The following is a 13,348-nucleotide window of genomic DNA, read 5'->3' on the forward strand; positions in this document are numbered from 1 at the left end:
ATAGCTTTCTTTAGATGTTTAAAACCAGTCCAAGAAAAAAAACAAACATGTAACAGGCAGTAGGACTGCACTAGATTTGCACCGGAATGTAGTACTGGACCTAAGAGATCACTTCTTTCCCTCACTTCACCCATTTTTTGACCTAAAGGGAACTCACCTTTTCATTTTCTTCCAGGTTAAAATCACAGCAATTGCCTTTCATTTTAATGAGCAGTGCGGGTGTCTCATGCATTTAACGAGGTTTCTTATGATTTGTCACATGAAATGGCTGACGGCCATGCCAGAGCTCGTTACTCCGGGGATCCTGGTGAGAAAGACTGTTGTTTTGAGGCATTATTCTGGCCGTTTGTAGAAATTTCACACAGGAAAGTTGTAGCAAGCTGATAAACACCTTCTTATATATTACAAAGGGTCTGATCAAAAGAAATAGATATCTTTAAATTCTACATTATTGCTTACACAAAAGGTGGAAGCAGTTAAAAAGGTAACACTTCCCATGTTTACTTACACCTGTATTCTTGTGTACACAAATGGTGGAAATAATTTTTCAAAAAACAGTATTTCTCAGCTGGTTACCTCATTTATTTCCTCTTTTTAGTAAAACTGTGGAACCGTGAGCAGTGTCCTATTTCACTTTCTAATTACTTATAGCAAAAGTGATTCTTTCATGACCACCACTGTATTACTAAGCCCAGGGAAGCCTCAATATTATTCTAATCCTTGTTTCTGTGATATATCACAGAGAGACCTTAGGCGGTGTTGAGCAAAGCCTTGAATGCATAGTGTTTTCTGTGGAAAATTCAGGAGGACATTGTTATTTGGGAGGACATTGTGATTTGAAATTAGGACGGTATGCAACGAAGTCCAAAGCTGAAATGCTTGATTTGCTGGTGTCAGTCAGTGGAAGGTCCTCACCAACCCTCACCCCTTTACATTTCTTCCTCGCTTTAGCACTGGTTGGCACCTTCCCTCTCCGGCTCCCCACTGTGCCAGCTCCCCTTCAACAGCAGACAACCTGGATTACGCTTCTAAATGTAAAGAAATACTTTATGTCAGGCTTTCTTCAGCAGCCAGCCTGAGGGGTGCTTCACCCTGCAAACCCACGCAGCTTTCATTTAAGGGCCTGACTCTGGAATTACCGACAGTTCCTCTGTGGAAAATCCTGGCTCTGTTGATAATTTTCTTAAAGATTAAAGCAGGAGGCCTCTGAACAAAGCAGTGCCTTCCCGCTGCTTGCACCTTGATGTCTACAAGAGCCATCCCACTGCTTTCAGGCGTGGGAAAGCGAGAGCAGCAGTTAGCAGCAAGGTGAAAAGGGACGGTCCAGCCCACGAGGCAGCACACGACTTCTCACCGTTCTCTTTTTTCCCATTTGCACACTGGGAAGATGAAGGTACAAATGAATCCTAGGAGGTAGCTTATGTTCATATACTGACCCTTAGATCAAAAAGGCCATGTAAGAACAGGGTGATTGCAATGTAACGTAGCCCAAGGTCGCAGGATACATGGGGGGCAAGTTTTAACCTTAGTGCTTTTGGTAAAAACCAGACTCACTCATTGACATTCTTCCCATCCACACTCCCTTCCGGGAGAGTCAATAAACTCAGCTGTGGTTATTCAAGTGCACTGTAAAATAGCTGCTACAGCCCAGTGCCGCAGAAGCTACACCGCTCTGGGCACGGAGCAATCCCCACAGTACCTCTCCCTTCCCCGAGAGCAATGTTGCAAAGAAAGTTTTATGTTTGCAAAATGCTTGGAGATATTTGAAAGAACCGTGTTAAAGATTTGCAAACCATTTCTGCCTGGAACCATTAGTTGTAAAGTCCTGGGTTTATTACTATAACCTTCTAAATAAAAGCTGGAAACAATTTTTTTTAATTGCAAGGAACACAAAACTAAGCTCAGTGCAGCCATCTCCTTCTTAATCTCACACCTTGAAATTCTTCCCTTATACAAAGAAAGACGTAATTATTTTCAGGGGCTCAGCACTTGCATGTTGCTGGGAGAAAAAAAAAAAAGATTACAGTTATAAATGGTTAAAATGAGAGGTTTAATACAGAAAACACAAGCAGAGTTTTCTCTATCATCTGATGAGCAGCATGCATATCTAGCATGGCAAATATATTCATGGTAAGCTGGAACTGAAAACATCTGGGTTGTGCGCTGACTCACCGTGCCTTTGCAGAAGCAAGGATTACTATTATCTGTTCACATAAAATCATCGTGGTGGGTCTGTTCCAGCCTGAACCTCTGCTCCACCAGACTGAGGTTTATGGAAATTACTTACCTGCCTCATCACTTGAATTAGGACGTTGGAGACAAAAGGCAGTGTGATCGCTGCCAGACCACTTATCATCATCTTTCTTTGTTGTTACCATGTTATTAGGTCCTCTGGGTGTACCTGCGAATGCTGGAAGTTCAGAGGCAAAGACACTTTGCAAAGGGTACTTACTACCCAAATAGCCTTCATGTGTTGTCTCTTTATTAATTACATTATTTTCTGTTAAGTCTGCACTCCAGTTTGATCCGAGTGGAGTCTTTTCTCCTAGGAGCTTTGTCTTAAATATCTCCTCTATTGGCTCTCCATTAGCTATGCCATCTACTCCATCTGCTGTTAATCTGGACGAACTGCAATTTATATTGAAGGACAACGCTGATCTATGAATTTTTTGGCATTTAATTCGAGGTTGGTCAATGCACACATTGAGTGACTTGTCTAAATAATAGATGGTATTTGGACACTGCTGAGAAACCTGAAGGTGGACACATGAGATGAATGAAGGTGATACTTTCTCTCTCCCATCACTGCTTTGAAGACCCACACCGTTCTCCTTGTTTCCGGGGTCAAAAATTGTCCTTCGTGGCTCTTCACCCAATTGTGAGCAAGATTCAGAAATCCTTAATGGAGAAGCAGTTTGGTTTGCATAGCCTGGTGGAGGCCAGCAACGGAGGGCAGCAGGGACTTTGCTTGAAGTGGGGGACATGGCATTGGGCTCTTCCACAGCCCCAGCTCCACGTGTTGGGTCGCTGGAGCCCACAGCAACACGCCTGGCCGTAATAGTTATGGAAGCAAACCCTTTCTGCTGCTTTTGACACTGTTTTTCCGCTGCAATGGGAGCGTCCAATGGAGTTGTGGTGTCATCTAAAAACACCTGAATTTCTAATCTGCTGGGAAGTACCATAAATGCTCTATCAACGTTGACTGAACCACGGTTAGGCAAAGATTGCTTCATGTGATAAGCACTGGGCTGGGGGATCATGGACTGCATAGGCGAAGCGGACCAATATTCTTTTGATTTATTCTCATCAATCACATGTGAAATGACTATTGGTGAAATCAATTTTGTGTTTTGTGGTGACAGAGATTCCTGCAAATGGAAAGATTCAAATTATCAACATACTCTATCACAATATATGTAACTGTTTCTCATCTACCATCTATCACACAAGACAGTTTTCTTCAAGATTTCTGGTTCAGTTTCTATTTATATTAACTTTTTGTCATCTAAAAACACAGTCTTGAAATTAGCTCTGAATTGTCTGTGGGACTTCAATGAAAATCTTATCACTCTGGTGGAAAAAAATATTAACATTAAAAATGTGTATTCTATGCTATAATTTTCAGTATTTAAAACTGTTGCAGCTGGGATTTGTGGCTGCTATGTTTGTTTAAAAATGGACATGTCAAAGGCAATTGCCAGTTTCAGACTCTAAAATGCTCTTTCAAAATGGTCTGCTGGAATTTAAAATGCATTTAAATATATTATGGATCAATAGCCTGAAGGTCCACATATTCCGTCTCATGCTGCAGAAGACTTGTGGGCATCAGGGTCATGACTGCTCTACAACCTCACCAGGTACAGGCATGGAAAAACTTCTCCATGATCCTTCCCACAAGTGTGATATAATTTCTCATAAGGGCTCTGGGTACTGTTTTAACTCATTAGATCCCTCTTGCTTATCATTACTTGGTGGCACCTATCAATGATTTAAAACCACATATGTCCAAGATTGATTGACAGTGGCCCAGATTAATTTTTCCAACTGTGACAGTGAACATCTATCGTGATAGACTGTACATTACTTCACTCAATGTGACAAGGAAGGTGCTTTTATGTTAAAGCTATCCAACAAAGAGTAAACCTGAGTTTAAAATCTCCTGCTATTATTACCTACATGGCTGGTCACATGAGCCACATGCAATAAAGCATGTGGCCTAATCTCACTGCTGCTGTAAATTGGCTGATTAGGTTGCTCTTGCCCTGTGTTCCTAGATCTCCCGATCCTAATAAAAAAATCCAACACTGAATTGGCATGTAAAATCTGAGGATTAGCTTTATAATGAGAGCTCATCCAAGTTCATTCGAGGTTTAGGTGCCATTTGCTAGCTGTACTGCTCCTGCTTGCTATGAATTCATCTCAATCACATCTGGGTGTCTATCATCTGATAATCAATGCCAGTACTTGACAAGTATTTCACGAAACATAATATTATTCTTCCTCAAGCAAGACTATGTGACTGACAGAGTTGTAATCTCCTGGGTGCCATGGTCATTCTTCTCAGGGTTTGGGTGCCACCATTGGAACATTGCACCAAAGCCCATGAGCAAAACCATTCGTGTCCTCCTGTCCTCCACGCATGGAAACAACACAGAAAACAGGATCCTTTGTAGCTCTTGGGAAGGCTCTTTTGGGAACCCAAATAGGCAGAAGTAGATCAGGAGTTTATTAACTAGGTGCGATGCCAAGTAAATTTTATCAACTCTTTAAACCCGTTGCCTGTGGTTTTGACAATTCAATAATTTCACGGCCCCAAGGAAATAATTTTTTTCCTTCTTTGCTTCTTTCACGGTTTGTAACAACATTTATCTCATCATTTCTGCACTGCATTTAGTTCTACCTACAGGTTTAGACCTTTGCATGCCTTCCAAAACTCACGGCTTCCCCGAGATTTCTACGGGCACCAAAAGAAGAATGTTCCTTTAAATACTTTATTTTGGATGCATCTCTCATCCTCCAGTAGGTACTTTGACATTTATTTCTTTTGTTAAGGGCTGCACAGATGGAGACATCCTGCAAGAGTCCAAAGGCATGTCAAAAGTACTCCCAATTATCTTCAAATTCATGCACCAATATTTTAAATAATTTGCTTTTCCTTCTTCTGCTTGAGTATATGTACTATTCCCTATTCCCAACCTTTGGCGAAGAAATGGATCTTTAAGGTTTGACCAGCTGATCCTATGCTCATTGGGAGCTTTCAAGCTTCACTGCATCTTGTGAAAAAATACGCACTTACACGAAGTAATTGTGGTGAAGTGAAAACCTCAGGCTTTATCCTGAGAACATCTGAGACAGAGTGTATTGATATTTGGGATACCACTTGATTTAGTCTCCTGGGGTGTTTTACAATTCCCGCCCCCCAAGAGCACACAGTATCACAACTTTTAGCCATCATTTTATTTGGCTTTGCTGCTGCCTAAGCTAAGCCTAGCTAAACAAAACCAAGTCCAAATACACTGCTCAGCAATCAGCGATTGGTTTTTTTTTTTGAAACCTGAATGCATTCTGCTGACTGCTATCTAAACATTATTTATTTATGTATTTCTTTTACCTTGGTAGAGCTTGATTTCCTCTCCGCAGCACTCCCCCGCTGAAGGCCAGCGCATGTCCTCTGGCCATCAGTGCCCCCTTGCTTTTGTGTCACTCCTGGGGCAAAAAACACAAAAAAGTAACATTATTTTCAGTGTCCTGGAGGAGATGAGTTAGCAAATGTGGTTGTAAATGGAACGCAAGCAGGAGGCAAAGAGCTACTGTAAATGATCTGATTGCCCTGGGATCAGGTTGTCGGAGGAATCCTATTTCCCCCTCTTCCCAGGAGAGGCACTTGAAACACCCCTGGGCTCCCGTTGCCAAGGTGTGTTTGTGGACAGGCTCACGATGCGGTCAGGGCTGACCCAAAGCTTGACTATCTCTGCTTTGGGTTTCTGCGGCTTCAGGCATGGGTGTGGAGGAATTGGGGAAGATGGGAAATGTGGCTTTCCACAAGTGTCACTTTTGTGTAGTCTGCAGAAGTGGGAGCCCAAATGAGCACATTAATGGGCTGGATGCTATGAGTTTGATGCCATTCGAATTAAGCCACCTTCACATTTAAAGAACTACAATAATTTTAAATCATATTGACAAATTCTGTGACATCATAACTTTAGTTCACTGATAACTGTTAGATCAGTCCATCAGTCTCTGATTTTGTCATCTTGTTTTCTGTGAGCGTTAGCCTGTCTGCAGCTTTTCACACAGAGCTAATTTCCATATAACACGGAGTCTGGGCTATTGCAATGATGCATTACGTCTGCTGTCAATAGTTTTGCCAGAAATTACGTTACTTTCTATTTTGTAATAAACATCCAAATTTTCAAAAATTCTCTTTTTGGACTGAAATCTCTTGACATTACTGACTGTTGCTTTATAGCAACAAGTCACACCATTGGTAAGACCTTTTATAGTTTTTCTTCTTTCACTTAGGCAGCCTGCCACAGAAGTTGATAATTTTTTACTAAGCAGATTTTCAGTTTATGTGTAACATCATATTAACAAAGGAATATAAATCAGCTCCACTTTAAGAAGTGTTCATTAAAGCATATCCACCATAGCAGGCTTCATCACCTTCATCTCCTTGGGTGCAGCTAAGGAGTAGAAGAAGGTCTATCCCCCATGGAGAGGTCTTGAGTCCCACCACAGGACGGCAATCACAAAACATCAACAGGATGTTTGATTAACCTTCTGCTTTAATAAAGTATGCTAAGGTATACTTTAATACTGGCACAGCTCCAAGATGCAAATGCCACTGCGTATATTCACAGCTGGCATGAAAAAAAAAGAAGATTGTTTTTGGCACTGGGGAAAAGAAGGTCCTGAGCAACAAAGAAAACATCTGGACTCATTAGCCACAGTATGAAAAAAAGAGAATCCAGAAAACAGTCAGAGCAGAGGACCCACTACTCATTTTTCGGCAAAGAAATAATGCATGGTTGCAAATCAGTGAAAATGCAATGAACCCAATATAGCACTGGGTCATGGTAACCGCTGGCACAAAATACAGGCGAGATGCCCTTGGAGCCTGCCCCTCACCCTGTTGTGGTACACAGTGAGAAGGAGGTGCCGTGTTTTCGGTGAAGGACAACATTCACCTGTGCCCCCAAGCAGTGGGAGAGGGCTAACTGCATGGTGAGCCTTACGGAAAGGTTATTTTCATATCAGTACTCCGGCGAGTCACCTGCGAATACCTTCATGATGAAGAGCTGCTACATATGCTGTCTTATTCGTTTTCTAAAACAACTAAATAGAGAATAACATGCAGAGAAGGATAAAGAAGAAATTCTTGGATTGAATTAGGGCAAGACTTCAGTAAATCCAAAGGTTTGATAAAAAAAAGTATGTAATTAGAGCAACAAATTCAACTAAGTAATAGACATTTTCCTCAATCACTTTACCATAAAAAAACCACAGTTGTCTTAGAGTGAGCTGGAAAACTACAACAAGAGAACATCAACTCGTGAATGTCAACCAGTACGCAAGAAGATCCAGAAGGCTGGCCGGAGATAAATCAGACCCAGACAGGCATGTTTTGCCAGATGGCCTTTCATGAATTTCCTTCAAATGTATTTTCAGCACAAAAGACAGAGTACTACAGGGTCAAACAAGAACAAGTTGTCAAAGTCCACACAGTAGATGACATGTAATATGTAAGTTATTCTTATCAAAGTAGCCTCCTGTGATTAGCAATAATCTGTGGGTAGGACCCTCCAGTTTCACACAGATCCCTTAGGATAGATTAGTTAATTCTTGCTTGCTTAACTTTAGAAAGTAGCTGTTTCTGGGGCAGGAAGGATAGGATGAAGAGAGGTGGGAAGAAGAAGAGGAGGAAATATTTATTTTCTTTGCTAAATCATCCAGAGTGGATATTTGCATTGCATTTTGTACCATATCCTGTGCAATGACATATTTGTATTGCTATAGGAATCCTATTGGAAAACAGTCAAACTTTTGGCAAGTCATTTAATCTAGTTGCTGAAATAGATTAAATGGCATTGGTGGCAAAAGCTCTGGTATTTTTCATTATATTATTAAATCTATTCTTGGAAGCTTCACATTTGTTAATTCGTGTCAACAGAACAAGAAAAAAAAAAAACAACCTTTAAAAAGAGCTTGAATCTGTATTTGAAATGAAGACACTTCAGGGACCACAAGGGTTTAGCTGAGATGTGTCACATACAGAGTTTTCATACAAATTCTCATTGCTGACAAAACACGTTGCGCTGTAGCTCTCGTTACACAACGAAATGCAAAGTTCAGTTTTCCCCTGGTGCGAAAGCATGAAAGAAATGGCATTTCAAGGACTTTCCATCGCTGTGGGGAGCATGAGAAACTTATTTCTGAGTTGAAATCCTGAGGATTTGTTTAACCTCCCCAGACCTTCCCTTCCCACAGTGACCCACCTCTCCAGCTTACAAGGGGAGATGCGATGAGCTATATTGGAGCCGTTGCTGGAATATGAACTTTGCCCTGTTACACCTTCTCTCTTTCTACTTTTTTTTCCCCACAAATACTGTTTGTTGAATCAAATGATACGCTCCTTGGCAAGGCATCTGCACATCCGGCTACAGACCAGGGTTTTCCTAATTACGGAGTGCAGCTGGAACCAATTCTCCCAGTCCCGAGTGCCGGGATGTCTGCCTCGGGCCAACTGGCAGACAGCTCAGATAATGATTCAGAAAAGATGTACTTGTAAATCAGCTTGCTAAAACACAGATAGATTGCAAAGGTGAGGGTGCTGGTGAAAAATAGTTTACTGCGAATATTTGGCATGCACAGGACAGCCCAGTTTACAGCCAGCTGAGGCTTTGTACAAGTCTTGGGACACACGTGAAAACAGTCCACGGATAACGCTGTTTTGCCAGCGTTTCAGGCCTTTGCTAGACACGTACAGACTGTCATGCTGGGGCTTGTTTGATGACACCACCCAGGGTGACACTGGGCAGCGCTGGAATGACTTTGGACTACTTGCCCCGGCCTCATCTCCAGTTTTTGTCATTTCATTCATTTACTAGTCATATGCTGACAAATTTCAAATGCGTGTCAGCACTTCAGATCTCCTCTGCTCTGCTCCAAGCCCTGCTTATCCTGCACTGACCAGGTCTGCCACCCCCTCTGAGCCACCAGCATCACCTCAAAATGAGCTCCTCCAGAGGTTCCAGGAACCTCCAGTGCTTCCCTCAAAACACCATAAAACAACATCACAGAACAAATACGCCGGTCTGAAAAGGGGAAAACTTCTCCACTTTACCACAAAATTATCCTTTCTGTTGATGCTTAGACCACCACCTAAGAGACCTGTGAGGGGAGTCAGACTCCCTCCCACGTCCATGGCAGCCGGGGTCCCTACAGCCCTCAGGTCAGCACTCTTGATTACCCAAAGATGCTCAAATTCTCCACTTGGGACCTGGGAGCTAAAGGACATCGATGACTTGGCTGCGGGGTCAGGCACCAGAGCAATCATTCAGCAAATACAATGTCTTTGGCATCACTTAAAACTTTTTTTAATCCTTTTTCTCCTTCTATGCATTACTCCTACTGTAAGTTATCAGCAGATAAATCATATCATTAAAATCAACCTGGAGGAATTAATTTATACTTTATTCTGTTTAAAACATTAGATTTGTTTAAATTTTCTTGTGACTTATTTAATTCAAATACCTGAGGAAGCCTTGAGGAAAAGAGTGTCATCATTAAAGATTCACCACGCTCCCTCTCAGTAAGGGCTGGGAGAGATCTTAATTTACTTCTTCAGATCTGAAGTGAGTCATCCAGAAAAACCACCCGGACATTACAGATACATCTAAGATGAAAGCCAAGTCTGAATGAACACCAGAACCAAATCCACATCTTCTGGTCTTCTTCATGTGTCATAAAGAAAGACTATCACAATATTGCAGAGAGTATTGTCATCTAAAATAAAACCGAACAATGAAGCTAAAGTTCACATGCCCGGTACTAAAAGTAGAGACAGGTGAATGCTGAAAATCCCACCTTATACTGAAGTGCCTGCTGATGTTAAATTGATTTATAGGGAATCTACTGGTGAACGTTGCGTTTACTTGTTAGTGGAGAGAGTGATGCAACTCCAGAAAGCCTTGGCACAGGCACAGTCTTGCCATCCTTCAAGGGTGTTATCCTGAGCCTTCAGAAGTAATCTTAAATTCAAAGAAGAGGTGAAGTGTTGTGTCAACGATCATCCAAAAGCAGCATCCCAGTGAAGACGGGGCATGGGCAGGGCAGCAATGCGGCCCCGTAGCCACACGTGGATTTTACCACCTTACAGTCTCATAAAAATACACCTGATTTTCATCTCTGAGGGATTTGACATTCAACTGCCTTCATGTAAGAAGAGACAACGGTTTTCACTAAGATGCTTAAGGAGCGTGTGACGTCATCCTGATAGCTCAAACACAGCTAGAAACCCACTGTACCTACCCATCAGGAGGGGATGACAGAGGGAGACTACATCAGCCCTGTTACAGCATCTTTGCTGAACTTCTTTTAAGAAGTAGCACGCACCTACCTACAGTAGGGGTCGAACAGCAATACAGATTTAAAGGGAGAGAAAGCAGCTGCCAAGTCTTTTCTTGAAATCTTTCTTGTCGTGAAAAAAGCCAAAGCAATACAAACAAGTACCTTGCCACAAAAGAAAGTACTTGAACACAGTTGCACAAAGATAACAGCATTTTAAGGCAGCTTTGTTGGGAAGATTTTCAAATCAGAGTAAGCAAAACAGCCTGAAATCATTTCAGTCTGAACAGGATTCATTACGTAAACAAAATAGAAAAATATTTTTTTTAGATGTCAGGATGGATTTTCTTCTATTACAAGTAGCATCATGAGATTTGTTAACTGAATTATCTTTCCCTGCTTGCACACCTTGAAGCTGTAGCTGGCTGCCTGCAGAGATGATTATAGGATCCGCCACGGAACGGACAAATGAGTTCTGGTCTGCTATCAAAAAGCCAGAAGTCATAAATCTCTCATTATCCATGCCATTAGAAGCAAGGTGCTCATCAGGGTGCTAGAAAAAGCACAGGAATTATATCTTGAAACCCATGGGTAAGAGAAAAAATATTGTGTTTTCATTATGCATTGTTATTATTCTTTATCTTCACTTAATAAAATAAAGTGGGGAATCACCCCCAGCACATCCATCACACACACACACAAAACTAAGTAGATTTTTCACTTTCTCCTTCTTCCCTTTCTCCTCATCCTCCAAGTTTGGGCTTTTTTTCTGGGTTTGTTTTTTTTTTAATTTTCAGTGATGTGGGGAAGAACACATTCCTAGGTTTCTCTAGGCAGCATAAGCTTACACTGACAAATCTCAGTCCTTAGAAGCAGTGACTAACTCACCAAACCTGCCAAAGCCCAGCTGTATGGACATAACTCAGGCCAAGGACTCGAATGGGAGTACGCAGGAAGATTTAACTTGACATAGGTTTGATTTCTTCAGTCTAAATAACATGGTCTGTCAGTGGAGCTCCCTGCTGGAGCTCTTCTGAGATCTTTATAACGTGTAGGAGTGGAATGGGGAGCTCAAAAACAGGGTATTAGATATCTGTAAGGCATGGAGAATTGGGGTGGATCACGAGAGATAATAGTGTTTAATAGCCAAATCATTCTCTTCCCTGATTTTTCTTCAGTAGTTTTGTTGTAGAAATGGAAGAGATGCCATAAATGTCACAGTTCCTATTCCTGTGGCAGTGAGAGGAAGAACTGGAGACAAGGAGCAAGCCACCAAGCTCCCCAACACTGATGAGCAAAGCAACAAAGGTCTCAGAGCTTCCTGGTTCCTCAAACTTTGGTGGGACTGGCTTCCGCCCATCTCTTTGCACTGCTAAAAGCAATTCAATTTTGTCCATATATTTCACCAGGAATCTGGGAGACAGACACTTTTATATAATTTGGACACATTTTCCCAACAGGATTTTGCAAAGCAGTGAGAGATGGTGCACGAGCAGCAAAAATCTCCCAAACTTTCCTTAAAGGCGACAACTCCCACCACAGGCGGCAAATAAGATTCCTGTGTGAGGTGCTCTATCCTCACACCAGGGCAAGGGGCAGCACAAGGGAGGTGACACCTTTGGTTTCTTGTCAAAGTTCCTGTTTGGTGGTCACCCTGGTTTTTTTGAAAGGTGCTGACCCTAAAAAGTTATTCGGGAGTTTTTAAATAAGTCCTCCTGTGGGACCTCAGCAGCTCTGGAAGCAGCACCTGCAGAGGAATCACCTGGAGGGGTTTTGTCCTGGAGATGGTGTTTGGGACCATGGAGGAAAAGGCAGATCAATGGGAACCAAACGGAGATGAAGGGCTGACGGGCTCTGAAAGTCTGTCTCTGGCATGGCACAGGAGGCAGAAAAGGTGAAAAAACAACAGCAAGGCAGTCACCGGAGGCTGTTTCATGTAAAAAATATGCGGCACTGACTTTTGGGTTAGACAAACATGAATAAAACCTTTAAATATGAACACTAGATGTGCCAGAAGTTTGTACAGAAAAGGTGGTAGATGGGAGATAGAGACAAAGAAAGCAGGAGAGTCCAAGAAACACCAAAATTTAAATTTTTCAGGCTCTACATCTCTTTAATTTTAAGGCATTCTGAATACCATTCCTGGTTCAGATCCTTGCAATAAGACTCAATAGTATCTGTTGTAACATTATTTGGTTTATTGACCACTGAGCACCTAAGGTACTCTCAAAACAAAGATGTAACTAACAGAAACATTTCATACAGAAAGAGCTGTTGGAAGGCATCCTCCACCACTCTCAGAGTCCCTTTCACAGCGTTTTATCAAGACATCCACATTTTAGTGACCACGTCCATTTCTGAAAGCACAAGAATGTTTGAGATGGCCAGAAAATTCCTAAGTGACTGTAAACATGACAAATACTGTACATAAGCAAACAAAGGAAAAGCAGTTCTGCAGCCAAAAAGTATATTTATGAAGAATTATTTTAGTGTTGTTACATGTATACATGTAAAGCTCATAACACGCACAGAATTTGATGGTACAAATGGGTTTTGTAAATAAAAATTCCCCCAGTGTTACTCAGAGCTGGTAGCAATTACAAACCAGGCACATTTGCCCGAAGCTCCCTATGCTTAATAGGAGCTAGAGGCAATGGCTTGGCAATTCAGTATTTCTTACATTTATCTGCTTTTGTAAGAGCACAACTTTAAGACAAGAAACTGTAGAAAGGACAAGAGAAAACCTGTGCACCGTCTGTTACGCATGCATTTTATGACCCAA

General features: G+C 41.8%; 1 protein-coding gene across 1 annotated transcript in view; it reads right to left on the reverse strand.

The window, feature by feature from the left end:
• The window catches only part of LOC104625388 (chromosome unknown open reading frame, human C10orf90), a 68,896-nt gene that overhangs the window by 29,056 nt on the left and 26,492 nt on the right, over positions 1-13,348 (reverse strand). Inside the window, exons 2-3 of the mRNA XM_010293000.1 lie at positions 5,612-5,706; positions 2,288-3,368 (exon numbers count right to left, since the gene is read on the reverse strand). Of these exons, the coding sequence (XP_010291302.1) occupies positions 2,288-3,368; positions 5,612-5,706 (1,176 nt within the window). The remainder of the gene's footprint in view (positions 1-2,287; positions 3,369-5,611; positions 5,707-13,348) is intronic.

This window comes from Phaethon lepturus, unplaced genomic scaffold (genome assembly GCF_000687285.1).
Source record: "Phaethon lepturus isolate BGI_N335 unplaced genomic scaffold, ASM68728v1 scaffold8698, whole genome shotgun sequence".
Taxonomy (NCBI): Eukaryota; Metazoa; Chordata; class Aves; order Phaethontiformes; family Phaethontidae; genus Phaethon; species Phaethon lepturus.